The sequence below is a fragment of the Nyctibius grandis genome, chromosome 5, assembly GCF_013368605.1.
Source record: "Nyctibius grandis isolate bNycGra1 chromosome 5, bNycGra1.pri, whole genome shotgun sequence".
Lineage (NCBI taxonomy): Eukaryota > Metazoa > Chordata > Aves > Nyctibiiformes > Nyctibiidae > Nyctibius > Nyctibius grandis.
This window is the reverse complement of record NC_090662.1, coordinates 75493652-75519798: the sequence shown is the minus strand read 5'-3', so window position 1 is coordinate 75519798 and position 26147 is coordinate 75493652. Positions and strand designations below refer to the sequence as shown.

Below are 26147 nucleotides of genomic sequence, written 5' to 3'. Positions count from 1 at the left end.
AGTAACTTTTTGATGAAGGTTGTACTTCTCAAACACTAGGTTAATGTTCAGGTTGGGGAGGGGGGTTAAAAAGCAGACAGACCTACAAAACCTGAACAAGCATTTTTTTATTAAGAACACTGAACATGAAGTGAAGAAGTGAATCCTTCCCATTTGACTGAAATAAAATCCGGTCCTCAGAAGTAGCTAGTAACGTAGGCAGGCTAGCTGCCTGCCTACCCTGCCAAGGGTCAAACTAAGGAGTTTCATCACACCCAGCCTGCTAAGGATAAAACAGTTTAAGAGCAGCCTTCCTCTGCTGGTTGCTGTTAAGAGATTCTAACCTCCCCCTTCCCTGCCCCCAAAATTACATCAGACCAAATAGTGTTATTAGGGGGCAAGCATGGGCAGCTTCCTTTGGGCCTGTTTTCATTCAAGAAGCCCCACAAGGCTTCTCTCACAGGAACAAGGATGTCATTAAAGTGAGTTTCAACAGTACAGTTAAGACTAGAAAGCTGCTGCCACATTTTATCCATGCTCTAAGCACTCTCCCTCCTCTCTTTTTCTAACATGGGTCAATAAAGAGCCCATTCCAAAGATCTCTAATGTTTTCCTACCTATGCTGTTAGGCCTCCTCCCATGCCCCTACAGCTTTCCTGCAAGAGTAGGTGCTGTCCACACATAACAGTCTTACGGATTCAACTATTCCTGTTAAACTTCTGAAAACAGAAAATCTGAGACACATGGTTTATCAAATCATCTTGCTTTCATGTATTTGGCTCTAGGGGGCACTTACCTCTTCATGCTTTGTGTCATTTCTTCAAGTTTTTTGCCTGTTTGTTCGAAGCAGAAGTGCTTCTGGAAGAGAATAACTAACTCTCCCCAGGTTTTCACCTTTGGCAATCTGGTTACAAAACTTCAGAATACCACATTTGGTCCTTAAAAAAAAACCCAATTCTACCCCTTAGAAAGGAGAAGTAGCATTAAAGGATTAGTATTCAGTTGTTGAAGGGTGTGGTTTTGTGGGTTTTTTTTAACTGAGGAAAACAAATATTTGTTTCACAACATCAACAAACAAACAAACAAAAAAATAGGCTGAGGCAAGCAATACAATCCTGCCAGCTTAAACTTTGCCCCGTAAGCTCTCCTGAGGATAATGAAGACAGAGACAAAAATAATACAACCTGGTAAGAGGACACAAAAAAACCCAAACAAACAAACAAAAAAAAAAAAAACCAAAACCCCAGCCCATTTTATGAAGAGCCTTGGCGCTTCTGGAGACTGCTTTGGATCTGTAAATTATGCCCTAGCACAATGGGGAGACAAACCTAGTGCTGCAGTGTTCCCTAATGTAAGACAATTGCCCTCCCCTTCGATTTTCCCATCACCTTGTCATAAGTACTCAGGATAAATCCTCCTGACTGGTTCAGAGAGGAGCATCTGGAGCGAATAGCTGCTGCAACACTTTGTCTTCACTCTGCATGTCTACAGAGGTCAGTAAAGCTAAGGCAGCTCCTATTGCCACAGGCCTTTTAAGTTTGGTATGTGTGCTGGAATGGCTATTAAACCCAGTTCATGAACAGCCTAGGTATGTTTTTTAAGAGTGGAACAGCAGCAGCCACTTTTGCTCAAATGCTTGTTTGTCCACCTCTATCACTTGGAATTTACTACTTCCCCTTCCTAAACGCTCCAAGCACAGCTGCTCCCAATGTCCACGCGGGGCCGGCTCTTCTATGCCTCAAGTTCTGGCACAGTGAGATTCAAAACTAAGACCTAGCAGACCTGCTGTAGCAAAAAGGGGTGAGGGCAGTTCCCGTTCACAAGTCTGCTAAGACAGAAAGAGGTCCCCTTCCCGTCTTTATGTGGTATATAGGAGAGGCATATTCAAAATAAGGAAGAAGGAAAGATGTTTCAAGGCCCCAGGTGGGAGTTTTTCCTCCCCCTTGTAGCACCATTAAAAGACCAAGACATGGGCTTGTGCATGGCAGTTTCAATCTGTTAAATTCCTTCTCATTCTTCTTGAATGCAAGACCACAGGGGACTGTCCCATTCTCCCCAGCCCCAGCAGGATGCTCCAAAGCTGGCAGCTGCTCTGGGGTCAGAGCAAAAGTGAGACCTCTGGCTTCAGAGCTATTAGGTCTCCTTGAGGATATTGATCTTGGCACAGATCTTGAGAGCTGGTCCCAGCTTGATGTTCATGGCACTCATGAGGTGTTCCTCCTTCAGAAGCAACAGGGCCTGGCCATCAATTTCCTGTGACCGAAACTCCTCAGCAATCTCCTGGCAACCTGTGAAACCAAAAAAAACCAGCACTGAAAAAACAGATGTGCCCTGGGCACTCCCCTCGTTCACACTCTTTGGGCCTCTGGCAGGTACAGAAAGCAAGCTAGGAATCTAACCAACCCCCCTCCCCACCCTACTCCACAGGCTGCCTGAGGACAGAGGCTACTTGAGAAGTACAAGTGATCCATCTGTATGACCTACTCCAATTCAGAAACATGTACAAAAGTACAATAAAAGTGCCAGGCACCATTGGCAACACTTTCTTTCCAGAAAGAGAACCAACAAATTTCCCCATGCTACTGGATCACAGGACTGCAGGAGAGGATCTTAACTTCACCTTGCAGTGATGCAATGAACTCGTACACTTCCTCCACACTCCAACGACTGGGATTGCTGGACAGGAAGACTGGGTTGATGCCATGTAGATCTGGGGTAGGTGGGGCCATGCTAGAGTTTGCCAGGTCCCTCTCTCCATGACTGGCCCTTACTGACAGGGGTCCTGGAGATGTAGGGGACAAAGCTTCATCATAGCTGGAGTTATCAGAGCCTCGACTTGAGTCTTCCTGGCCCTACAAGCCCACAGGAAAGAAAAAAAAGGTGCTTTGTAAGAAATTCACAATTACTAGGTGCAAAACAAGACACTGGGAACAGCAGAAGTTGTCCCAACAGTCTGGGAAACTGTCTCAAGCTGTTGGTCTGGGGGCAGCTGACAGGAGAGGTCCCTGATGCCAGAAAGGGGAGACTTTATTCTCGCCTCCCTTCCTCTTCCTTCTCCCCATCCTCCGCCAGTCCATTTATCTTCCTCACATCAGCTCTGAAGCTCATTTGATCCTTCTATAATCTGATTCAAATAATTCATGTGGAAGAATGAAAATCAAATGGGAAAAATGGATTGTTTTCTACCAAGGCTGTCAGCTGATCCCACTCACTGAGACCTCCAAGACACAGGCGGGAGTGAACACAGAGTGAATAGAACAAGTACAAATGTGAATCCACTTTTTGCAGTTGATGAGCAATTAGAACAGCTCACTGTGCCTTGTGTAACAACTGTGTCACTGTGCACTTGGCACATCCTGTGCGACTGCATCCACTGCGAGAAAGTGGTACATCCAGCAGTGACAACTTTTACACTGAGATCTGCCTCGACAGAGGCAAACAAGACCATGTCCTTACCCTGTGGCGCTTGCCCTGGATCTTTGTTCGAGCGATTTCAGAGCTGCTGCGCCGTGGTCCCCGTCGGCGCACACGAGCGTAGTTAGCTTCCTGGAATTCCTTCATCTTCTTTCTCTGCAGCCGAAACTGATGGCTGCAGCTGACATTGTACCTCAAGTAAGTAGAAGCAGAGCAGCAGTTAGGGAACAGCAACTACCTAAACCTACTGCTTCTCCTTGCTCTAGATGGGGATAAAACTCCTCCTTACCATCAAGTTCTGTTCCTCCTCCTTCTAACACTCCCCCTTGGAAGGAACCAGTCCAGACTTCTGACACAAGTAATATTTGGACACCAGAGTCTCGATCTAACATCTGAAGGGTCAATTAAGTCATTCCCCTAAGGGAAAAAAGACCCATAACAAGCACTCTGCTATCAATAGGAGGCAGCAATGACTAGTCGTAACTTCTCCCCATGTTTTTTCCCCAATGCTCTCTTGTGTCTTTGTTTAGTACCAAGGCAACAGACAGCTACCAGTATGCATTCATTTAGTCAGTGAAATGTACATTTGAGTTCCTCCAGTGCATTGATGATAACTTTCTGATGCAAATGGTGGATGAGCCAACTAGGAGAGGAGCACTGCTGACAGCGGCGGCAGCAGCGAAAGCGGCGGCAGCGACTTGAGGTTAGTGCGGGGGCGAGGGCGACATCGGGCTTAACCGGGCGGTTTTTCGTACTCCGGGCCCCCCCTGAGTCCCCCGCGAGCATCAGCCCCAAGCTGCTTCCCCCTGACCCCGGACCCGGACCCGGAGGTTCCCAGCAACGAATCAGGAGAGGAGGGGGCGTAGCCGGAGGCACCGCAGAGGCACCGCGGGCGATTTAAGCGATTTAAATGCTCCACCCCCTGTTATCGGGTGATAAAAAGTCTCCTGGAGGACAGGGACTAGTCCCTGCCCAGAGGGAAGAGGGAGACTCAGCAGTGCCTGTGTGAGTCAGCAGTGACTGGGTGTGTCCCAGGGCAGGAGAGGCTCCTCCAGGGCAGGAGAGGCTGCAGTCGTTTGCAGCTCGTTGGGGAGGGCGCTGACTCCCTCCCAGTGCACAAGGCGAGGAAGGTGCCAAGGAGCTGTGAACCAGGGGTGGCACCAACAGGTATTTCCCAGTTCAGTGAAAGAACAATGGTATCTACCCGGTGGAAGAAGACCAAAATAGATGTGGGAACCCAGGCAGAGCTCCCACGGAAGGAGGCGATGGTGCAGGTTGCAGGCTGCAGGGAATGCTACACCGTCTCTGTGGTGTCAGGGGGCTGTGTGCACTGTGAGCAAGTAGATGATCTGCTCGGCCGAGCAGCACAGCTGCAAAGCCAGGTTGAAAGGCTTCAACCCGAAGTAGAAAGGCTTAGGAGCATTCGGGAGGCTGAAATGGAGATAGACTGGTGGAGCCAGGCTCTACCCTCCCTGCAACAAAAATGGGAGCACCTGCCGGAGAGCTCCCAGGATCGAGGGACCCCTGTACTCTGCCCCTCTCAGGTGGAAAACGATAACCTAGAGGAGAGGAGTGAGTGGAGGCAAAGTCTATGGCCGTGGCAAAAGGCGAGTGCCCTCCTTGCCTACCTTCCCTCCACAGGTGCCTCTGAGCAATAGATATGAAGCCCTAATGGAATACAGCTGGTCCAATGGGGATGTGGTGGAGAGGCAACCTATATCAGAGGTCCCACCACAGTCAGAAAAACCTGACAGGCATATAGCTACCTCCTCCACAAGGAAGAAGAGAAGAGTTTTAGTGGTTGGAGACTCCTTCCTAAAGGGATCTGAGGGCCCAATATGCAGAGCTGACCCCCATCACAGGGAGGTCTGCAGCCTGCCTGGAGCCCGAATCAGGGATATCACCAGGCAACTCCCCAATCTGGTGAAGGCCACAGACTACTACCCCCTGCTGATCTTGCAGACAGGTGGGGAAGAAGCTGCATCCCGTAGTCTGAGGGGGATGAAAAAAGACTACAAGGCCCTAGGACGGTTGGTGAAAGAGTCTGGGGCACAAGTTGTTTTCTCCTCCCTCCTTCCATTTTCAGGTGATGACGTGGGATGGAATAGTAGGATTCTCTCTATTAACGCCTGGCTACGAGACTGGTGCTACAGGCAGGGCTTTGGGTTCTTTGATAATGGCTGGTTTTATAAGACAACAGGTGTGACAGTGATACATGGGAAAGGTTTATGTCCTAGGGGCAAAAGGGTTCTGGGACAGGAATTAGCAGGGCTCATTCGGAGAGCTTTAAACTAGATTCGAAGGGGGATGGGGTAGTAGCTGGGCTTGCACCACTGGGGCAACGCTCTAGTGTTGAGGTAGACCAGGAGGCCTCCCATCCCCCTGGGGTGAAATCAGTGTGCTCAGCTTGCTCCCTGAAATGCCTGTACACCAATGCACGCAGCATGGGGAATAAACAGGAGGAGTTAGAAATCCGTGTTCGGTCGGGGGGCTATGATCTAGTGGCAATTACAGAGACTTGGTGGGACAAATCGCATGACTGGAATGTGGTCATGGATGGCTATGTCTTGTTCAGGAAAGACAGGCCGCTAAGGAGAGGTGGTGGAGTTGCTCTTTATGTGAGTGAGCAGCTAGAATGTATTGAGTTCTGTCCAGGGGCGGATCAGGAGCGAGTTGAGAGTTTGTGGGTGCGAATTAAGGGGCAGGCTGGCAGGGGTGATACTGTTGTGGGTGTCTATTACAGGCCACCGGATCAGGATGAGGAGGGTGATGAGGCCTTCTACAGGCAGCTGAGAGCAGTCTCGCAATTACAGGGCCTGGTTGTTGTGGGGGATTTCAACTACCCTGATATTTGCTGGGAGGCCTACTCAGCCAGCCATCCCCAGTCCAGGAGGTTCCTCCAGTGCATTGATGATAACTTTCTGATGCAAATGGTGGATGAGCCAACTAGGAGAGGAGCGCTGCTGGATCTTATCCTCACTAACAAGGAGGGTCTGGTTGAAGAGGTGAAGGTTGAGGGCAGCCTTGGTTGTAGTGACCATGAGATGGTAGAGTTCAGGATCTCATGTGGCAGGAACAGAATAGCTAGCAGAATCGCAACGCTGGACTTCAGGAGGGCCAACTTTGGCCTTTTCAAGCAATTGCTAGGGGAAATCCCATGGGACAAGGTACTAGAAGGTAAGGGGGCTCAAGATAGTTGGTTAGCATTCAAGGACTGCTTCTTCCGAGCTCAAGATCAGAGCATCCCAACAGGTAGGAAGTCAAGGAAGGGTACCAGGAGACCTGCATGGTTAAACAGGGAACTGCTGGGCAAACTCAAGTGGAAGAAGAGGGTGTACAGATCATGGAAGGAGGGGCTGGCCACTTGGGAGGAATATAAGTCTGTTGTCAGAGGATGTAGGGAGGCAACTAGGAAAGCTAAGGCCTCCTTGGAATTAAACCTTGCAAGAGAGGTCAAGGACAACAGAAAGGGCTTCTTCAAATACATTGCAGGTAAAGCCAACACTAGAGGCAATGTAGGCCCACTGATGAATGAGGTGGGGGTCCTGGAGACAGAGGATGAAAAGAAGGCGGAGTTACTGAATGCCTTCTTTGCCTCTGTCTATACTGCTGGAGGCTGTCCTGAGGAGCACCGGACACCTGAGGCCTCAGAAGAAGTCAAGATAGAGGAGGAATCTGTCTTGGTAGATGAGGGCTGGGTCAGGGACCAATTAAGCAATCTGGACGTCCATAAATCCATGGGCCCTGATGGGATGCACCCACGGGTGCTGAGGGAGCTGGCGGAAGTCATTGCTAGGCCACTCTCCATCATCTTTGCTAAGTCGTGGGCAACGGGAGAGGTGCCTGAGGACTGGAGGAAAGCGAATGTCACTCCAGTCTTCAAAAAGGGCAAGAAGGAGGACCCGGGTAACTATAGACCGGTCAGCCTCACCTCCATCCCCGGAAAGGTGATGGAACAACTTGTCCTTGGTTCTGTCTCTAGGCACATCAAGGATAGGGGGATCATTAGGGGCGCTCAGCATGGCTTCACCAAGGGGAAGTCATGCTCAACCAACTTGATAGCCTTTTATGAGGATGTTACCCGGTGGATAGATGATGGTAAAGCTGTGGATGTGGTCTATCTCGATTTCAGTAAAGCGTTTGACACGGTCTCCCACAGCATCCTCGCAGCTAAACTGGGGAAGTGTGGTCTGGATGATCGGGTAGTGAGGTGGATTGTGAACTGGCTGAAGGAAAGAAGCCAGAGAGTGGTGGTCAATGGGACAGAGTCCAGTTGGAGGTCTGTGTCTAGCGGAGTCCCTCAAGGGTCGGTTCTGGGACCAGTTCTATTCAATATATTCATTAATGACTTGGATGAGGGATTAGAGTGCACTGTCAGCAAGTTCGCTGATGACACAAAACTGGGAGGAGTGGCTGACGCACCGGAAGGCTGCGCAGCCATTCAGAGGGACCTAGACAGGCTGGAGAGTTGGGCGGGGAGAAATTTAATGAAATATAACAAGGGCAAGTGTAGAGTCCTGCATCTGGGCAAGAACAACCCCATGTACCAGTACAAGTTGGGGGCAGACCTGTTGGAGACCAGCGTAGGGGAAAGGGACCTGGGGGTCCTAGTGGACAACAGGATGACCATGAGCCAGCAGTGTGGCCTTGTGGCCAAGAAGGCCAATGGCATCCTGGGGTGTATTAGAAGGGGTGTGGTCAGCAGGTCAAGAGAGGTTCTCCTCCCCCTCTACTCTGCCCTGGTGAGGCCGCATCTGGAGTATTGTGTCCAGTTCTGGGCCCCTCAGTTCAAGAAGGACAGGGAACTGCTAGAGAGAGTCCAGCGCAGAGCCACGAAGATGATTAAGGGAGTGGAACATCTCCCTTATGAGGAGAGGCTGAGGGAGCTGGGTCTCTTTAGCTTAGAGAAGAGGAGACTGAGGGGTGACCTCATTAATGTTTATAAATATGTAAAGGGCAAGTGTCATGAGGATAGAGCCAGGCTCTTCTCAGTGACATCCCTTGACAGGACAAGGGGCAATGGGTGCAAGCTGGAACACAGGAGGTTCCACTTAAATATGAGGAAAAACTTCTTTACGGTGAGGGTGACTGAACACTGGAACAGGCTGCCCAGAGAGGTTGTGGAGTCTCCTTCTCTGGAGACATTCAAAACCCGCCTGGACGCGTTCCTGTGTGATATGGTCTAGGCAATCCTGCCCCGGCAGGGGGATTGGACTAGATGATCTTTCGAGGTCCCTTCCAATCCCTAACATTCTGTGATTCTGTGATTCTGTGAGTGAAGAGAGGTTCTTTGGAGCCCAAGAACTTCCCCCTTCCCATTTCATTTTCTGAGCAAGTCAGAAATCCTCTTTACACTCAACACCACACTCACCTCTCCAGATCCAGAAGCACTGACAAATCATTTAGAGTCCTAAAGGATCTCTGTGGCCAGTTTATCCCATGGAAGGAGGATTAAATGTACTGAAGTGCTGGACACTACTTAGAGAAGGGGCACATGCCCAGTTCCATAGAATGTATAGTCAGAGAAAAGGAAGATTATGTCTTACGATTACCTTTTAGCACAGGTCATGGAACAAAACCTCTTGGAGCCACGGAACTGGGTTGCTGGGGCATACTTCCCACAGTATTCGCACTTCAGCAAGTTTGCCTTCTTATCAAGCTCTAGTGAAATGAAGAGATACACACCAGCTGATGACCTGAACTGAAGCAGATCACACACAATTCTGCCACCCTTCTTCTGAGCAGACAGATTCCAAGCACTATTCTCTACTGAATCTACTAAGCAGTTAACTTGGGGAAGAAGCTGGGGAAAGAGAGGCAGAAGCTCCACTAATTAGGCCCCCAGGATATTGAACAGAGCAGTTTTTTTCCCCTTGTCAGTAGCGTTTCACTGAAATAGCACATCTCTCATATCCTACAAGGCTGTGCGGGAAATTCTCCATCACTGCACTCTCTGCTGTGTCCATACATCCTTCACAGCCTTCAGAGTCATTACAGACAGGCACAGTTCAGATTCTCCTGCTTACTACTGACACAGGGTGTGTCAAATCATATTAACAACAACAACAAAGTATTGTCTTCTTGCACTCTAGAAAAGGAGATCCAAGGTCCACAGCTTGAGTCTCTAAGGAGTTAGCAGGAAGAGATACAAGTCCATAATGTATAAAGTTAGTAATACAGTATCAGAGAGCAGAAACTTTCAGTAACACTAGCTAGGCATCCTGGTGCTGAAACTCACCCATAGAAGCACTGTCCCCTCCCGGAGAATTGCTGGACAAGTTTTCACTCTGGCCAGAAGGTGCCTCTCTCTGCAGCAGTTTCTCAGATTCTTTCAGCAGTTGAGAACAACCCACCTGGACAGGAAGAGAAAGAGTTGGGCCCATCGGTAAAGGATGCTCCATGTCCACTGCCCTCTGCAAGGTATATGCCACTCACACCTTATTACAGCTCAGAAGAATCCCTCTGCCTACTAGGGAACGAGAGATGCTGAACGAAATTATTACTCCTTCCTGACTCACAGGCTTGGTGGTTCATTCAAAGATCACCAAGTACCTTGAATATCCTGCAATTCCATGTAACTGCATTTCCCTGTATTTGCTTTAACTTCACTTGCTGCTTGTTCAAACTGCAGTGCATCTTTCCCTCACTAAAAATCAGAGAGAAGAACCGTCTTACCATTCCTGCATAAATTATTGCTTTGGGGACTACTGGACAAAACAGTTTCCATCACACCTGTTTTACTCCTTCCAACCCATCCTCTTTAATGCCACCACTTAATGCCTTGCTTCATGCATGACACATCCATCCTTTCCCTTACTCTTCACTGTCTGTGAATCAGGCTAAAAACACTGAGTTGGAATATGGGGAAAGAAACTCCCGTCCAAAGATGGAAGCCCACCACCCTCCCAAGAGGGCACCACACCTCCTTCCCCACAGCAGAAAATCCCTACCGGAAAGGGCTCTGCTCCTTCCTGGATGACAAAGCCTTCAATGATGTGTGTGAGGATCTGGGGCTTGACGATGGCTTGTGGGGGTTTGGAGTCTCCCATCTGACGTGACACCATTGCCAGGTTTGGGGTGGGAGCAGAGGTGGGGGTGACTGATGCTCCTTCACTTGAGGTGGTCTTTGGGGTTGCAATGGCAGCAGGATCAGATTTATCTGGGAAGTTAACAGCACAAGAGTCAGTTACCTTTGCTCCATCTACGTCAAATGGAATACAAGATCAGATCATTATTACACACAAGCAGAGCTTTCCTTTGTACCTCACCTCCAAGGCCACTCTTCTCCTCCATGTTTTTGGGGCTGTCTGTCACAGGAGAGGACCTGGCAGGCAGCAATGCAGTGACACTAGGTGACTCCTCCTTCTCCTCCTCTGACTCCGCCTTGCGCTTTACTGCTAAGGTCTGAGACTTACCCTGCGTGAATAAAGAGGAACACGTAAGCAGAGTAGAGGAGCTCCAAAGCAAAGAACAAGACAGATCGAGGGCAAAAGGAAGATGCATCCTGCTCCATCATACTTCGTTTCCAGCCTGATTTCTTCTCCTGGAGATGCCTCTAGCTCCCTCACAGTTCATACCTCTACTTAGAAGCATTTGCCTAGCAGGAAGCAAAACTTCAGAAGACTCACTACCATACCACTGTGACTAGGATCTGGTGTCTCAATTCATGTTGATACATTGAGAAAATACCAAGACACTGTGTGAACCTCAAAGGATTACTCCAGGAAGAAGGAAATGGAATGGCAGTCACCCAGCAGTTTCCAAACAGGCTTTTGGCTAAATCAGATCAGCTTCAATGAAGGAGAGTCAAAAGAGTAGGTGACACATGTTTGTTGAGAGCAGAATTGTCCCACCACTCTAAAAATCAGACAAATCCTGTGATACCTTCCTGAAGAAGCAGCCAGAGTTTAGAAAAAGTCTCAGCAACTGGCTAAGGATTTCTGAGCTGGAAAAGTGCTGTTGTTCCAGGGAGTTAGGCAGGCCCTAGCTGGACAATTCACAGCAGCATGGACAAGGCCTGTGGAACATGAGCCATCTTTATTTTCCTCTGCACGGCCTGTTGCTGGGGGATTCTCTAAGCCCTAGACTCAGTGTCTGGTACCACACACCAAGGGGTCTCTGACCCAGAGGTATCCACACCTAGTGAGGAGCGGGGAGTTCAGTCTTCATGGCCCACTCAGCTTTCGTCTCTCTCCTCAGAGAGACAACAAAGAGGCCAGTTATTGTTTGGATTCGGTTTATGTGGCAGGGGTTTGGTAGCAGGGGGGGCTGCAGGGGTGACTTCTATTAGAAGACACCAGAAGCTTTCCCCATGTCCAACAGAGACAGTTCCCACTGGCTCCAAGACAGACCCACTGCTGGCAAAAGCTGAGCCCATCAGCGACACTGGCAGCACCTCTGTGATAACATTTAAGAAAGGGTGAAAAATACTGCACAACAGCAGACGGGAGAGAGGAGTGAGAGTATGCGAGAGAAACAACCCTGCAGACACCAAGGTCAGTGAAGAAGGAAGGGAAGTTGGCTCCAGGCACCAGAGCAGAGATTCCCCTGCATGGTGAGGCAGGCTGTCCCCCTGCAGCCCATGGTGGTTAACAGTGGAGCAGACATGCATCTGCAGCCCATGGAGGACCCCACGCCGGAGCAGGTGGATGTACCCTGAAGGAAGCTGTGACTCCATGAGGAGCTAGCCCGCACTGGAGCAGGCTCCTGGCAGGACCTGTGGACCCACGGAAAGAGAAGCCCCCACTGGAGCCAGTTTGCCAGCAGGACTTGTGACCCCATGGGGGATCCATGCTGGAGCAGTCTGTTCCTGAAGGACTGCACCCCGTGGAAAGGACCCATGCTGGAGCAGTTCATGAAGAACTGCAGCCTGTGGGAAGGACCTGCGTTGGAGAAGTTTGTGAAGGACTGTATCCCATGGGAGGGACCCCACGCTGCAGCAAGGGAAAAGCATGAGGAGGGAGTGGCAGAGAAAAAACGTCGTGAACTGACCACAACCCCCATTCCCTGTCCTCCTGCACCACTCAGGGGAAAGAGGTAGAAGAGCTGGGAGTGAAGTTGAGCCCAGAAGAAGGGTGGGGGGGGGATATATTTTTTAGATTTGTTTTTATTTCTCATTATCCTACTCTGATTAATTGGCAATAAATTAAATTAATTTCCCTAAACTGAGTTTGTTTTGCCCGTCACAGTAATTGGTGAGTGATCTCCCTGTCCTTATCTCGACCTACAAGCTTTTCATTGTATTTTTCTCCCCCTGTCCTGTTGTGAAGGGGGAGTGATAGAGCAGCTTGGTGGTGACCCAGCAGCCAGCCAAGGTCAACGCACATTGTTAAATGTGATATTTGGTATGTGATGTGGACACTTACCCCATTTGGGGCAGGGTCTGAGTCTCACCTATTTACTTCATGCAAGCCTTTGAATGATAATGCAGAAGAGAAATGCTTGTAGTCAGTAACCCCAAGGGTTGGATTAGAGTTAGTGTTTTTGAGAGGAAAAAGTCTCCACATCCCTTTACCCAAACCCCTTACCCATCTCATCCCACTGACCTGGGCCTGGACTGCGATTGGTGTCCTAGGAATGAATAAAGAGAATCCATATGCTATTCTCCTTCTCAATGGTATCACTTACTGGCAACTGGACAGACTGCATGTAGAATGCTGCTGGCATCTGAGCCACAACTGGAGAGGAGGCTGGGCTCTTCACCATGTGGGCCGTGGCTTGAACTTGTGCCAAATTCATCCCTGTGGTGAGAGGAGGAGCTTCCTGTGAGGATGCTGGAGCTGAAGATGATGATGGGGAAGCAGCATGGGCTTGGGAAACAGGCTGGACCACGGCTGGCATTCCCCGGGATGTCGGCACTGCTGCAGCAATCTGAGCCAAACCCAGTGCTTGGGCTTGGCCTGAGCCCTGCTGCCGAGTACCCACCACCTGTACTGGGATGTGTGGTGGAGGCTGCTGTGTTGCTGACATTTTGGCAGGCCCAAGATGAGGTGGTTTGATGGGGGTGACTAGAGATTTTGACTGAATTGGAACAGGTGACTTGGTGGCTGGCTGGCAAGGACTGTCCTGCTGGAGCTGCACAGGCTGCGCCTGGGACTGCAACATAGGTTGCACCACAAGGGTCTGAGCCTGCTGCTGGTTTTGAGGTGGAGCCTGCTGCTGTGGAGGCTGAGCTTGCTGCTGCTGTTGGGTCAGAGATGGTGCTTGCTGCTGTTGCTGCTGTTGGGCCAGCTGAAGATGGGTGGCCGTGTGGAGGAGCTGGGACTGGCGGTGCTGGAACTGCTGCTGATGATGAATGGCGATCTGCTGCTGGATCACCACCTGCTTCTGCAGGTGGATCTGCTGCTGCTGCTGGATCAGCGAGTGTGGCTGGATCTGCGTATATGTGGCTATACAAACACAGAGTGGGAAACGAGGAAAGCACAAAAGTTAGCAACAGTGCAGCTGGAAACAACAGCAGAAAAAAGGCAGGCAGCCACTGCACTGGTTTGAGCCATTAAGCTCCAAAATGACTGACAGCTTACTGGCAGAGGACATGATGGACTAAATCAACTTCTTTTGCTAATAGAGAGGGAAAACCTCTAGAGACAAGCCTCCGGGAGCCCAGAGGCTAGGAAGCATGTTGGGAAACCTCTCACCACTGGGCTTTCAAATGACACTCTTGCAAAAGCCCAATGGGCTTGAAGAGAAGGTACAGGTCTGCACTTACCTGAGCTGATCAACGTCTGGCTGGGTGCTGGTGTAGCAGTCCTGGTCAGGTTCATGCCCACCGTTTGCTGTCCACCGCTCTCTGTTTCGCCCTTCTTTGTGGCTGCATTCTCTGTCTCCGTCTGGCTTCCCTGGCTGACAGTCACAGCCTGGGCAGCTGCTACTGGTAACGGCTGAACCACCCCTGTGCCTTTCCTTTGGCAACTGCCAGCGGCACCTGCCGAGGAGGTCTGGCTCAATCCCGTTGAGGTCTGGCTCCCACCACTTGCCACCACACACCCAGAGACACCACTGCTGCCTGCTGCCCCCTGGCTCAAGTTGAGGGACTGGCCTGCGCTGCCAGAGGAGGCCTGAGCCACTGCCAAGGTCTGGCCCGTGCTGGTGGCCTGCGGTAAGCCCGAAGCCTGGGAGCTTCCTGGCAGAGCTGCCTTCTGAGCAGAGCCTTGGAGCTGGGCGTTAGCAGCTGAGGTCTGCTGGCTCCTCACTGCCAAGTTCTGCACCTAGAAACACATGTACAAAACAGAATCAGTTTGCTTTACGTATGTTATTTGCTGGAATTTTGGCAGAGTACACATAAGCAACACACTCTACTGGGATGCAGTCTAAGTTGATGCTTCAAGTCTCCTGTGGGAGCTGGCTAACACTGCAGGGCAAAGCTCAGGCGCAGCCCTCCCTAGGAAACACTGAACTCCCTCCTGCCCCTTCTCTGATGGAAGTTAAAGATCTTGTGGCACTTTCTGAACAGCACATGAGGACACCGCCATTCTCCGAGGCATGGGACAGCCTTCGGACCTGCCTGCCATGCCTTTGCATTGGTAGGACCCAGTTTAGCATGGCTCTAAAAGCATTGAGATACTCTTTTCAAGACCAGTCATTCCTTTCCAATTTTTGTGCCGCCTGCCTCCTCTCCCTGTGCAGGGCTTTCCACTCAGCAGGCCCACAGATCTACTTATGGCCTGCAGCCCTTCTGATTTCACCAGTTTCTCTGCATTTTGGTGTTGCCATCCTCTGTATTTACTCCTCCTCCAAATGCAACATTATCTTCAAGTTTGATCATGGCTGGCTTCCGTTCAAAGAAAGTGCTCCAGACAAGAAAAATATGAAGCAACTGGAAATTCCAAGAATGACTGGGATAGGACAAGGAAAATGGGAAGCCATGGCAGCTCCCTGACCTGGAGAATTACTTATAGATGAATGCAGGAGCTATGACCTTGTGGCCTGTTCAGTCTTCGGCATCTTTACAACAACAAACCAACTGGGTGAAGGAATACTACCACTGGCAAACACTCTTATTGCAGAGTGACTGAAAACTGGACATAGAAGTCAGCAATTCTTTTCACACAAGGACAATTGAGAAACTGTGAGGACAGGATTGATCCAGCCTGTGGCTCACCCCAGAAATTTTAAGCAGAAATGAATCCCATCTCTGGAGGCAAAAAAGTAAACATGAAAAAACAGTGGCAAGAGAGAACAGAATCTCCTGCCTGCATAGGGACACAGGTTGGGGCTGATCTGCTGGAGACAAAGACCAGAGTGTGGGGTGACAGAAAGCAGGGGAAGGGGAGGACTCTGGGAGGGAGTGTCACTGACCTGGTCTGTGTCTGCATGGACCCCAGGAGACTGAGTGGGTGGTACCTCCTGCTGGACAGCGGCCACGGCCCCATTGGGCATCAGGATGAGTTGGGAGGCAAGAGGCACATTGCGGCCCAAGGTCCGGTTTACCTGCAACAGGTTCCCCAGCTGTGGCTGTTGAGGGAGGGTCAGGTGATATGGAATGAAAGGAAGAGAGGGGAAGAGAGAAAGAAAGACACCGAACCACAAGCAAACAGATTACAAAGCAACACTGGTCTGCAATGTCACACATTGCAAAACCCCCAACCTTCCCTGCACTGTAACACTGAACATAATCCTCAGGAGCAGGAACATGGGAACAGTTTCCTTATGGAAACAAGCACTCTTCTATCAAACACGGGCCTGGGCTAACTCCCACAGACTGCCCAAGGCTGGCTAAAAGACTGGAGTATCATTGAATTTTCAGATGTATATCTGGGACTGGTTGAGAACCAGTGATAAAAGACATACATCCAAGATCAGGGCTGCTTGAAAAGAAGGGGATTACATTCTGTATCTGAAGTCAACTGAGACACAGAAAATATTTTTCAAGTAGGTAACCAAACCCCAGACTGACTATATAGTCAAGCCTAATGTTTTCTATTTAGCAGCACTTCAAAGCGATTAAAAGGATGACCTATTTGTTCATGTTGATTTATATTTCTAGACTGACTTGACTTCTGACTTACGACCCTGAGCTCAGCAGTGATAGAAGAGAGTAATTTACCATATATCTGTTCTAGCATTGAACCAGAACAGTAGCTTTATTTCTGTGAGCTATATTAAGGCCTAGGACATATATGTCACATTTACACTCTAGTGAGAAGTGCCGTGGGATCTTTTAACATCTATGCAGAGCAGAGATAAACATGGTTCTTAACAATCTCACCTAAGCCACACAATACAAAGCTCATCTACCCTCAAAAGCTGAGCCCAGAGTCAAACTTGTGGTTTCAGGGACAAGAGCTTTCCCATCTGAGTTTAAATATAGTGCATCACCCTTCAAGCTAGAGTTAGTCCAAAGGTGTTGGTAATCCCAAGCAGTAAAACACTGAAGTGGCTAGGAAGTGGGGTTCAGGCTCAGGACACATTTTGCGTACACATCTCTTACCCGGAGATACATCTGGGCCTGTGACTGGTTGAGAGGTGGTGAGGTGGTATTCCCAAGGAGCACAGACTGCGTCAGGGTTGTGGCGCTGGGGGAACTCACACTCTGTGATCGACTGAGCAGCTGAGCAGCTGATGTGGTGGCTAAATTGATCTTAAAACAGAGAAAAGCCCCAAATCATATATGAAGAGATGGAGGCAAAGTAGTTAAGTACAAATTCACTTACTGGGGTAGAGCCAGAACAGACATTTTACAGTATTTTCCTGTATCCCACAGCAGACCAAGAAGAAAAAAGTTCTTGTCTTAGAGGGCTTATCTTAGAGACTATGCAGTCTAAACTAGCCAAAGCCCTGGATGCTAACCTCATTTGTGTGCAGAGCCTGAGTATCACTGTTACCATGCAACTGCAATAAGAGATCCAAAAGAAATAGATCATTTTGTCCAGCCTCTCAAGTAAAGGAAAAAAAACTCACAAAGTAATCTCTACCCTACCAACTCATCTACTCTCTGAACAAATCCCAGTTCCTCAATACTCTCTACAAAACCAGACTTCCTCTCATTCAACAAACTACTGCTCTTCCCAAGGAAAAAAAAAAAAAAGCATTCCCTTTCAAGCTGCTCATGACTCCTTCTCCTTCTTACAACTCCTGATCCTCTCCTAATCCATGACAAAGTATCCCCAAAGCCTCAAAGACAGATCAGTCTCTACCTTTCCAGCTAAGAGGCCTCTCCCACTGAGAAACCTTCTCTTGTCTCCCCAGCCCCCACCAATAATATAGCACCCCAAATCCTCAAAGTTGTCTGCATCTTGTGGATTCCCAGCATTCTTAGAAGCTATGTTTCCCTGGCTGACTGCCTTCCTAAAAGACAAAGAGGAGAAAGAACAAGGCAGGGGTAGGGAGGGAGGCTTTGATATATGTGTGAGGTAGCAGGTACTTACAGAGGCCTGGGTGGTGGTGGTCTGTTGCGGGGTGCTGGTGTTGGGGGAGCTGGCCTGTCTACTGGCTGCAATTGTAGCCTGCAAGAGAGATTGACAAAGAAATGAGTACCTGGAACAAACTTTTCAATATAGCCCAAATATTTGGCTTTGTCAGAACACCTAGTCCCATCATCATCTTCTCCCATTCCTGAGAACAGGAGCACAATCTAACCACTACAGATGTCTGCCGTGGCCTACAAATCAGGTGCAGCAACTCAGCAAGGTACCTCCTCTTCCCCAACCAGTTCAGTCCTACACACTACCCAAGGCAGAGGACAGCTGACCCTTACAGTGCATGACCTCCAGTCCTTCCACCCATGGGTACACACCCTGCTGTTGCTCCAGCTTGTCATGCTACACACTGCAACCCTCATCCTGATGCTGCAATCCACTGTTAACACCCAGATTTTCCCCGCAATATTAGCAATTTGCTGGGCTAAATTTGTTAGGCAGTTTAGTAACAATGCAGTGATAGCACTCCAAGTAACAAATTTCAGATTACAGCACACACGGTTCGTGGAGGAATGTAAATAATTAGATTTTTTTTTTTCCTCCCTCTATGATCCCATGGGAATTCCACTGTACGAGTTTAATAAGTTTTATAACTAAGATTTGTGCGAAGCTAGTGAGAGGATTCTGTTCCCTCTATGCTATAGAACTGCAGGTAGGGATTTTGAGAACAACTGAATCCTGGACTAACAGCCAAGGAGCACAGCTACGGATGGAGATATTGTTACACAGACAGAACTGTATCCATGTCATGCATAATCCATCTTCAACTGATGATAAAGTCTGGCAGGTGAGCAAAGTTGCTAAAGAAAAGAAAAATCACTCAACAATTACGCATCATAAAATATCTCGATTTCTACAAACATACCTCAATGAAAGAAATACCTTCCTGGCTGGACAAGATCTACCCCAGATCCCCTTGCCCCTTGCTAGTAACTGGTAAAAAAACATGGGCTGCTAAGTTTCAAGACACAAAATTCAGAGGATATCGTCTGAAATTTCACACACACAAGACCATGTTTATTCTCAGAGAAGTAACAAACCATGGTTAACTTTATTACGGTTTTTAAACACTACTGCATCACTGCTGATTTAACCACCCATCTTTTATTTAAAGAAGAGGCAGGGGCATAGTCACAGGCCTCTGAAGTGCAAGTTTCCTGATGGGGATGCCAAATTTTATCTTCCCCTTCTCTGTACCTGAAAACCAAATGAATCTTTGCATCAGGCTTCCAGTTTACTAGCTGTTTGTATTAGCTTTAAACAATGTGTTTAGGGACTCATTGTCTCAGCTGTATCAGGACGACCTAGGTGCACAAGCCACAGTATAAAGAGAGAACCTATGGGTCTTTCCCAGAGAACGATCCCATTCCTCTCCTTCCGCCCCTTGGCAACTCACCTGCTGGACAGCAGCCAGGCTGTGAAGCTGGGCACTGTTAAGCTGCTGCTGGAGCATAAACTGATGAAAGTACTGGGCTGCATTGGGCTGTCTCTGGAGTGCCTGCAGGGCCTAGAGAAAGAGGAAAACACAATTGTCAAGAATAGCGTGCCCTTGAAATGTGATTAGAGAGAGCAATGAAGAAATAAATATCAGCCATGAGACCATCCTAGACCCCATGAAAAAAGCAAAGTCACTAGATTAGCACATCAAAATACATAGTACAGCTACAAATCTGGTAACAGACTGAATCACAGGTGTATTCCAGGATAGCAGGAAGCACACTTGCAAGTAATTAAATGCCAGGAATTTGGGGATGTGCATGCTCAAGCAGGCAGACAAGTGTTCCAGTGTAGCATGTATATGGAGGATACATACTATATAGAGGAACTGGGATGATAAACTGAATTACTTGCTCTAGAACAGCAGGCTAAAATCAATCTATTGGATCACAGCATGGATTAAATCTAAGAGGCTGGACACTGGAGGAGTAACCTATAAAACATGAAACACAGTATCAGGCCACAGGAACTAAAGATCAGGCCTAGCACAAGAATTTCTAAATCTGAAAACATGACAGTCCTTCGAGCACGCTCCCACCTTGACACACGACAACTCAGAGGAACACAAAAGGGCTCACCACCACCTTCCACTGATGCACATCCCATGCCAGAATATAACCACATCTCACCTGTACTGCCTGTCGCTCATAGAGAGACATCTGCGATATCTGAGGACGGGTGCTTCCTCCAGAACTGGAGCTCCCACTGGTAGTGCTGGAGTTCTGCTCACTTTCTGTCTCCATGGTGACAGGATCCCAGAAGCTCAGCCTGAGACGGACTCCAGATCTACATCGAGAGAATTGGAGACTAAGTTAGGCTAGAGAAAGAACCAAACTGTATTTCACTGCATTACACAGCTTTTTTACTGGAATATCCCAGTACCAGGCTTCTTGTGCGGCTTTGCTACGTCACAGGGGACCAGGGATGCTGGGGGTCCGAAATCACCCAGAAATTATACTCATGGTTTAAATCTTTTATTACCACAGTCAGAAATGTAATGCACGCATTCTCATATTTTTATTGCCATGCTACAGTTGGAAGCTACAGCAGCCTGAACTCTTAAAAAGGCATCAGAGTGAAGGAGCAGCTGCAGCTCATTCAGACGATCATTTGGTTACAGACCTGATCACCTCTCCTTCAAGGCTAGTGAACTGAGGCAAGCTGCACTGTGCTCTGCGTCTCCCACTGCACTTTGGCAACTTCTGATCCTCTCTTCCTCCAGTTCCACAAGAGGTATAATTATCCCATAACTCTGCTGCCTACCCTAATTGCAGATACACCAACTCAGTCCCTTCTTCTCCCAGTTTAGCCACCAGCCCTCAGCTGTTTCTCTGATCACATGGACTTTTCAGCTACTTGCTGTTCCTGACAGATCATAACTTGAATATTAGACTGGAAGCTGGGACCTGTGGTGGCGAGCTGCTTTCAGGAGGAACAGTCAGAAGCAGAGTGGATGAAGGGTCCACTAGCAACACTTGTGTGGGAAAAGCTGTTGAAGAGGTCATGAGAGATCTTCCAGCAGCAGAAAGATGAATTGTGGTGAACCAGAGGACTGAGAAAGGACTGGAGAAAGCTTTCATCAGCCAAGAGGAAGAGAAGGGAGACTGAAGAGAGTGCTTAGCAGAAGAGTAACACACTGGGATGATCAGGGAGTCTCCTGCAGCAAGAAACATGGGCTATGCAGGGTATAACGGTAGGAGGGGTTAGAGTCAGAAAAGGGAAAGCACAAAAATGATTAGATTTGTTCAACAGAATTCCACTGGAAAAAAGTCTTTTTAGAGGGATATAATTCCATGTAACATTAAAAAAAAAAGCTTCCAATAGTCTCAATATGACTGACAGCCTGTTTCTTTCCAAAACACCACCTTGCTCATCTGCAACCTACCCGAGAGACCTCTAAATGAGACCCCTAGGCTTCCAGGATCCCATAGCACAGGCACAGCCCCTGTATCTAGACCTTTTCAAATCCAGATTTCGAGTTTCACAGCCTTCTCCAAACACAACTTTTTCCAGGTGTGTAAACAAAAAGACCAGCGCAGCAGAAAAGGAGGTGCAACAATAGTCTCTACCAGACAACGTTTTTCACTCTGGAACAGTGTTAAGGGCAGCAGGTGACTTTAAAGTAGGGCAACAGCATTAACACTGCAGAGGAGGGCTGGCTAAATCAGGGAACTGCTGCTCTGAACCTGCTCCTCAAAATCTGGAAAATTCTGTAATTGACAAGCAGATAGCTGCTGCTCAAGTCCTGGCTTCCCCACGCATCTTTACCTCTGCCCTCAAGTCCTGCCCAGGCATCTCCTGCTCATCCAACACTGGCTTCCTGCACTGCTCCAGCAGTGGCCGTGGTAGTTCTGCCCTGCCGTCATCTTTTCCTCAACTGAGACACACAAACCCTTCTAACTGACCACTACTGTCTTCAGGCACAACGCTATTACAGCTAGAAACAGTTGGTCGATACACCTATCTGGGACATAAAAGCTCTGGAGAAGACAATTGCCTTAAAGATTCTCCCCAGGAGACAGCACCACAGAGAGTCCTGCATCTGGGCAAGAACAACCCCATGTACCAGTACAAGTTGGGGACAGACCTGTTGGAGACCAGCGTAGGGGAAAGGGACCTGGGGGTCCTAGTGGACAGCAGGATGACCATGAGCCAGCAGTGTGACCTTGTGGCCAAGAAGGCCAATGGCATCCTGGGGTGTACTAGAAGGGGTGTGGTCAGCAGGTCAAGAGAGGTTCTCCTCCCCCTCTACTCTGCCCTGGTGAGGCCGCATCTGGAATATTGTGTCCAGTTCTGGGCCCCTCAGTTCAAGAAGGACAGGGAACTGCTAGAGAGAGTCCAGCGCAGAGCCACGAAGATGATTAAGGGGGTGGAACATCTCCCTTATGAGGAGAGGCTGAGGGAGCTGGGTCTCTTTAGCTTAGAGAAGAGGAGACTGAGGGGTGACCTCATTAATGTTTATAAATAAGTAAAGGGCAAGTGTCAAGAGGATGGAGCCAGGCTCTTCTCAGTGACATCCCTTGACAGGACAAGGGGCAATGGGTGCAAACTGGAACACAGGAGGTTCCACTTAAATATGAGGAAAAACTTCTTTACGGTGAGGGTGACCGAACACTGGAACAGGCTGCCCAGAGAGGTTGTGGAGTCTCCTTCTCTGGAGACATTCAAAACCCGCCTGGACGCGTTCCTGTGTGATATGGTCCAGGTAATCCTGCTCCGGCAGGGGGATTGGGCTATATGATCTTTCGAGGTCCCTTCCAATCCCTAACATTCTGTCATTCTGTGATTCTGTGAAAAGTAAATGAAGCCTGAAAATAAATTGAGAAGGGAAAGAATACAGACTTTTTGAAAGAAAGAAATGGTGGTAGATAAATGAGGTACTTCAAATGGGGTTAAAATGCAAGTCAGAGTGAAGCTACACACATTACACCAAGTTATCTAGTAGCTCGGCTACCATTATTAGGAGACAATTCCTGTTCTCTCACCCACCCTCAATCTCCCTGTGCCAGTTTCTGCCAGCACTTCCCTTACTTCTGGTGCTCACTAGATCAATTTGTTAACTTTTCAGAAAAACTACCTAAACATCATTTTCTGCCAGATCAGTGAGTTGAATTAGCTCATTTGTGATGGCACAAGTGACAGTGAGAGAGAAAAGAAGGTAACTAAGATTCACTTTAGCTGTAGCACGTACCCGTACCCGCAAGATCTGCACCAGAAGGAGAAACCTGGCTTCTGACTTAGTGCTCTGCTCCACCAATCTGTGTTTCCTCAGTAAAGAGCAGCATTGCTTCTTACGATTTCTAGCATTTTTGAGAGTTCCACATTGATCTAGATCTTAAAATCAAGTCCTAACACAAACAGAATACTACTGAAAGACCTCTGGGATGAGAGGCATCAAAAAAATTTGGTCTCTGTGTAGGTAAAAGGCCTTTTGAAGGCCTGGATAGAGAAGCATACTTCCCTTTGCAGAAGGGCGGTAAGAATTTTAAGTCCCTCATAGCAAGCAGGGTTATCCAGCAACTCTTTCCAAACACAGAAGTGAAAAGGCACAGTATTTCCCCAGGCAAGTTCATCTAAGGATGCAGCTCCATGTTAGTGTAATCCAATCCAAACACAGGCTATTCCCACACAAAATAGGATGGACTTCACCCTCTCTCCTCCTCCAAGCGCATCTTCCAGCACCCTCCTCTTACAAAAATCTAGTTATCGCTGGGCTGTCAGATCACTTGACCCAGCCAGCTGCTCCATAAGATGGATAACCTACCAAAACTAAGTTTTTCAAAAGATTGAGTTAACCAGCTCACCTTGCAAACATAATCAGCAGTGGGGAAAAACCCCCCAGAGTAACAATGTGGCCCTTACTGGAAATTAACCTTTGAACAACAGCTAAATTGGATTAAGCCTAACACAGAACTGCACCCTAAGAGGCAGGGACAGAGGAATAAAAAGCCTGTCAACACCGTGGCAGGGAATGACAGCACAGCAGAAAGGAAGGGACCAAGGGAGAAAACTAGCTCACAGAGCAATACAAGCATGACAACACACGGGCCAGTGCAGAGCCTGACCTGCGCTGCTTATCTCAGCGCACACCAAGAACACCACAGGTGGCCCCATCTACAAGCCCCCGACCTTTCTCAGGTGCAAAAGCAGAAGAGTCAGGCCAAACATCTACTCTAGTCACTGAACACTAGATAGGAGGTAGAAAAGTTTTACTCACTCACACCATCGATTCCCCCTGGCACGTGACTGCTGCCTGCAGAACATTTTCTAACCTTATAACTGGTTTTGTCACTTCATCCTTGAGAAACTAAGTTAGCGAACAAGTAAGATTTGCACAGGTTTTGGGGAGAAAAATTAGCAACCAGGACTGCGGCGCATTCCTCTCTCTGCTGCTGCGGTTCCCTATAAGACAAGTCTCCAAGCGGCACAGGCAGAGGCGTGGAACTGCCGGGACACCTTAACTCCGCGCTGGGATGCTCCGGGAGCAGCAGTAGGCGCGACCTTCGAGCACCGCAGGACCCCCGCACCACCTGCTCCCCGCCCCGCCGTGCCCGCCCCGACACCCGCCTTTCCCCGCCAAGCGCCTCGCCCGGCCAGCGGGGCCGCAGGCACCCGGTAGCGGGGCGGGGGAGGCGGGGGCGGGCGGCGCGGCGGCACCCCCCAGGCCGCCGGCAACTCCGGCAGCGAAGTTAAAGCCGCCGGAGAGAGTGCGGGCGCCCGTATGCGCCCTGCCCGCCCGCCTGCAACACGTATGTACCGTGCACGCAGCTCCGCCGTGGCGGGAGGCGGGGACCCGCCGCACGATGCCCGCCGCCAGGAGCTGAAGAAAGGCGCGTGTTTCACGCCCGGCCACCGGCGGGGGGGAGCGGTAGCTGCCCGGGAGGCGGGAGCGGGCCGGGCAGACAATGGCTGCTCCGCCGCCGCTGTCAACTTCCAGCCCGCCCCGGTCCCGGGGAACTCTCCCCGCCGCGGCCGCCCGCGCCCCGGGCCCGTCCTCACCTGCAGCCGCCGCGGCACTGCCCCGCTCCACGCCCGCAGCGGCAGCGGCGCCGCCCCCCGCCCTGCCCCGCCGGGAGCCCCCGCGCCCGCCCGAGGGTCCCGCGCTGCCGGCGCTACCGGAGCCTCGGGGCCGCCACCGCCGCCTGACACGCCCCCCCGCGCGCGGGCAGCCAGGCCGGGCCCCGGCCGGGCGGGGCGGGGCGGTGCCCGGGGGCCCCGTTGTTGGGGGAGGGCGGGGCCGGGGGCGTTACCTCGCGGCGGCTCCCGTCGGGCCTGGCGCGGCCGCGGCCTGGCAGGGCAGGGCAGGGCAGGGCAGCCCCGGGGGGGCCCGGCGCGGCGGGGCGGGGCCCACACGCGCGCCGGCCGGTTCCGCCCCCTTTTTTCCTTTTTTTTTTCTTTTTTTTTTTTTTTTTTTTTAAATTTTAAATCTCGGCCTCTGGGGCTCCCGCCCGCCGTCACTTCCTCCCTCGAGGCGCTTCCGGGCACGTGACCGCCTTCCCCGGGCGCCGCTTGCCGTTGCCCTGGTGACGGTAGCCGCGGCCTGGCGGGGCCTGGGTTCAGGCCCGGCGGGAACTCCGGGGCCGGGGCCGGGGCCTGGGCCTCGCCCGGAGCCGGGGCTGCCGCGGCCCGCCCCGCTCACCCGCCCGGCCCTGACGCGAAGGGGGGCTTGGTACCTCGGTCGCGGCCTCCTGCCGGGCCTGCAGGGGAAGGGGACCGAGGCATGAGGATGTTGACAGCATCACAGCCTGGCTGCATGGCAGCGCAGCGTGCTCCTCGCCGTGCGGAGCGGGTGCCCTCTGTGCTGGGACGCACTTTGCAATTGGCCCTTCTGGAGGCTGGTTAGCCTTGTTAAACGTTAGTAGTTTTGTGTAGGTTGTAAAATGTTTGTCTGAGTAGCTGGAACAAGCTTTGATGAGCAAACAGGACACAGCGGGCAGTAATAATGGTGCTGGGGAAGTTTTCTGTCCAGGTCACATAGAGCACATATAGAGGTGCACAGTGGAAACCTGCATAAACAGGGTAAAGAAACCCCAGTGCCAGAGCTTGCTGGCAACTTTCAGAAGAGAAGCTGCACTGTGCAGACACTTGGGCCTTGCTTCCCTTGATTATTCTCGAAGGATGTCAGTTCTGTCAGTTGCCTGGCTTAGGGTGAGAGTGGTCGATTAGGGTAAACTTAGTTGTGACAATCGTGTTGCAGTCAGCATGACTGATTCTAAGAACAGGAGAAATGCCCTACGAGGTCAGACCAGTGGCTCATCTTTATGAGAGCTAGTGAGTTTCCTTTAAGGATGACAGCTCATGCACCAAGGATGGGGTGGGGGGAGAAGCAAAAGACAAGCA

The 26147-nt window shown here is 50.0% G+C and overlaps 2 protein-coding genes across 3 annotated transcripts in view; both read right to left on the bottom strand.

Annotated features, from left to right (window-relative positions):
- Positions 1 to 123: 123 nt before the first annotated feature.
- PHC1 (polyhomeotic homolog 1) lies at positions 124 to 24863 on the bottom strand. Of its 2 annotated transcripts, none has more exons than XM_068401111.1 (15): positions 24807 to 24863; positions 19937 to 20093; positions 19207 to 19317; positions 17760 to 17837; positions 16823 to 16972; positions 15691 to 15846; positions 14102 to 14600; positions 13021 to 13781; positions 10662 to 10809; positions 10344 to 10552; positions 9632 to 9746; positions 8946 to 9054; positions 3436 to 3586; positions 2600 to 2831; positions 124 to 2267 (listed from the first exon to the last, which is right to left on the bottom strand). In XM_068401111.1, the coding sequence occupies exons 2-15, from the start codon at positions 20048 to 20050 to the stop codon at positions 2113 to 2115; spliced, it is 2988 nt and encodes a 995-aa protein (XP_068257212.1). In that variant the 5' UTR covers positions 20051 to 20093; positions 24807 to 24863; the 3' UTR covers positions 124 to 2112. The 2 variants fall into 2 exon arrangements, with proteins under 2 accessions (XP_068257212.1, XP_068257213.1); XM_068401112.1 differs by having other exon boundaries at positions 15691 to 15822.
- Positions 24265 to 26147, bottom strand: part of LOC137664063 (alpha-2-macroglobulin-like protein 1) — a 41306-nt gene continuing 39423 nt past the window's right edge. The window contains exons 37-38 of the mRNA XM_068401788.1: positions 25447 to 25504; positions 24265 to 24949 (exon numbers count right to left, since the gene is read on the bottom strand). Of these exons, the coding sequence (XP_068257889.1) occupies positions 24265 to 24949; positions 25447 to 25504 (743 nt within the window). The remainder of the gene's footprint in view (positions 24950 to 25446; positions 25505 to 26147) is intronic.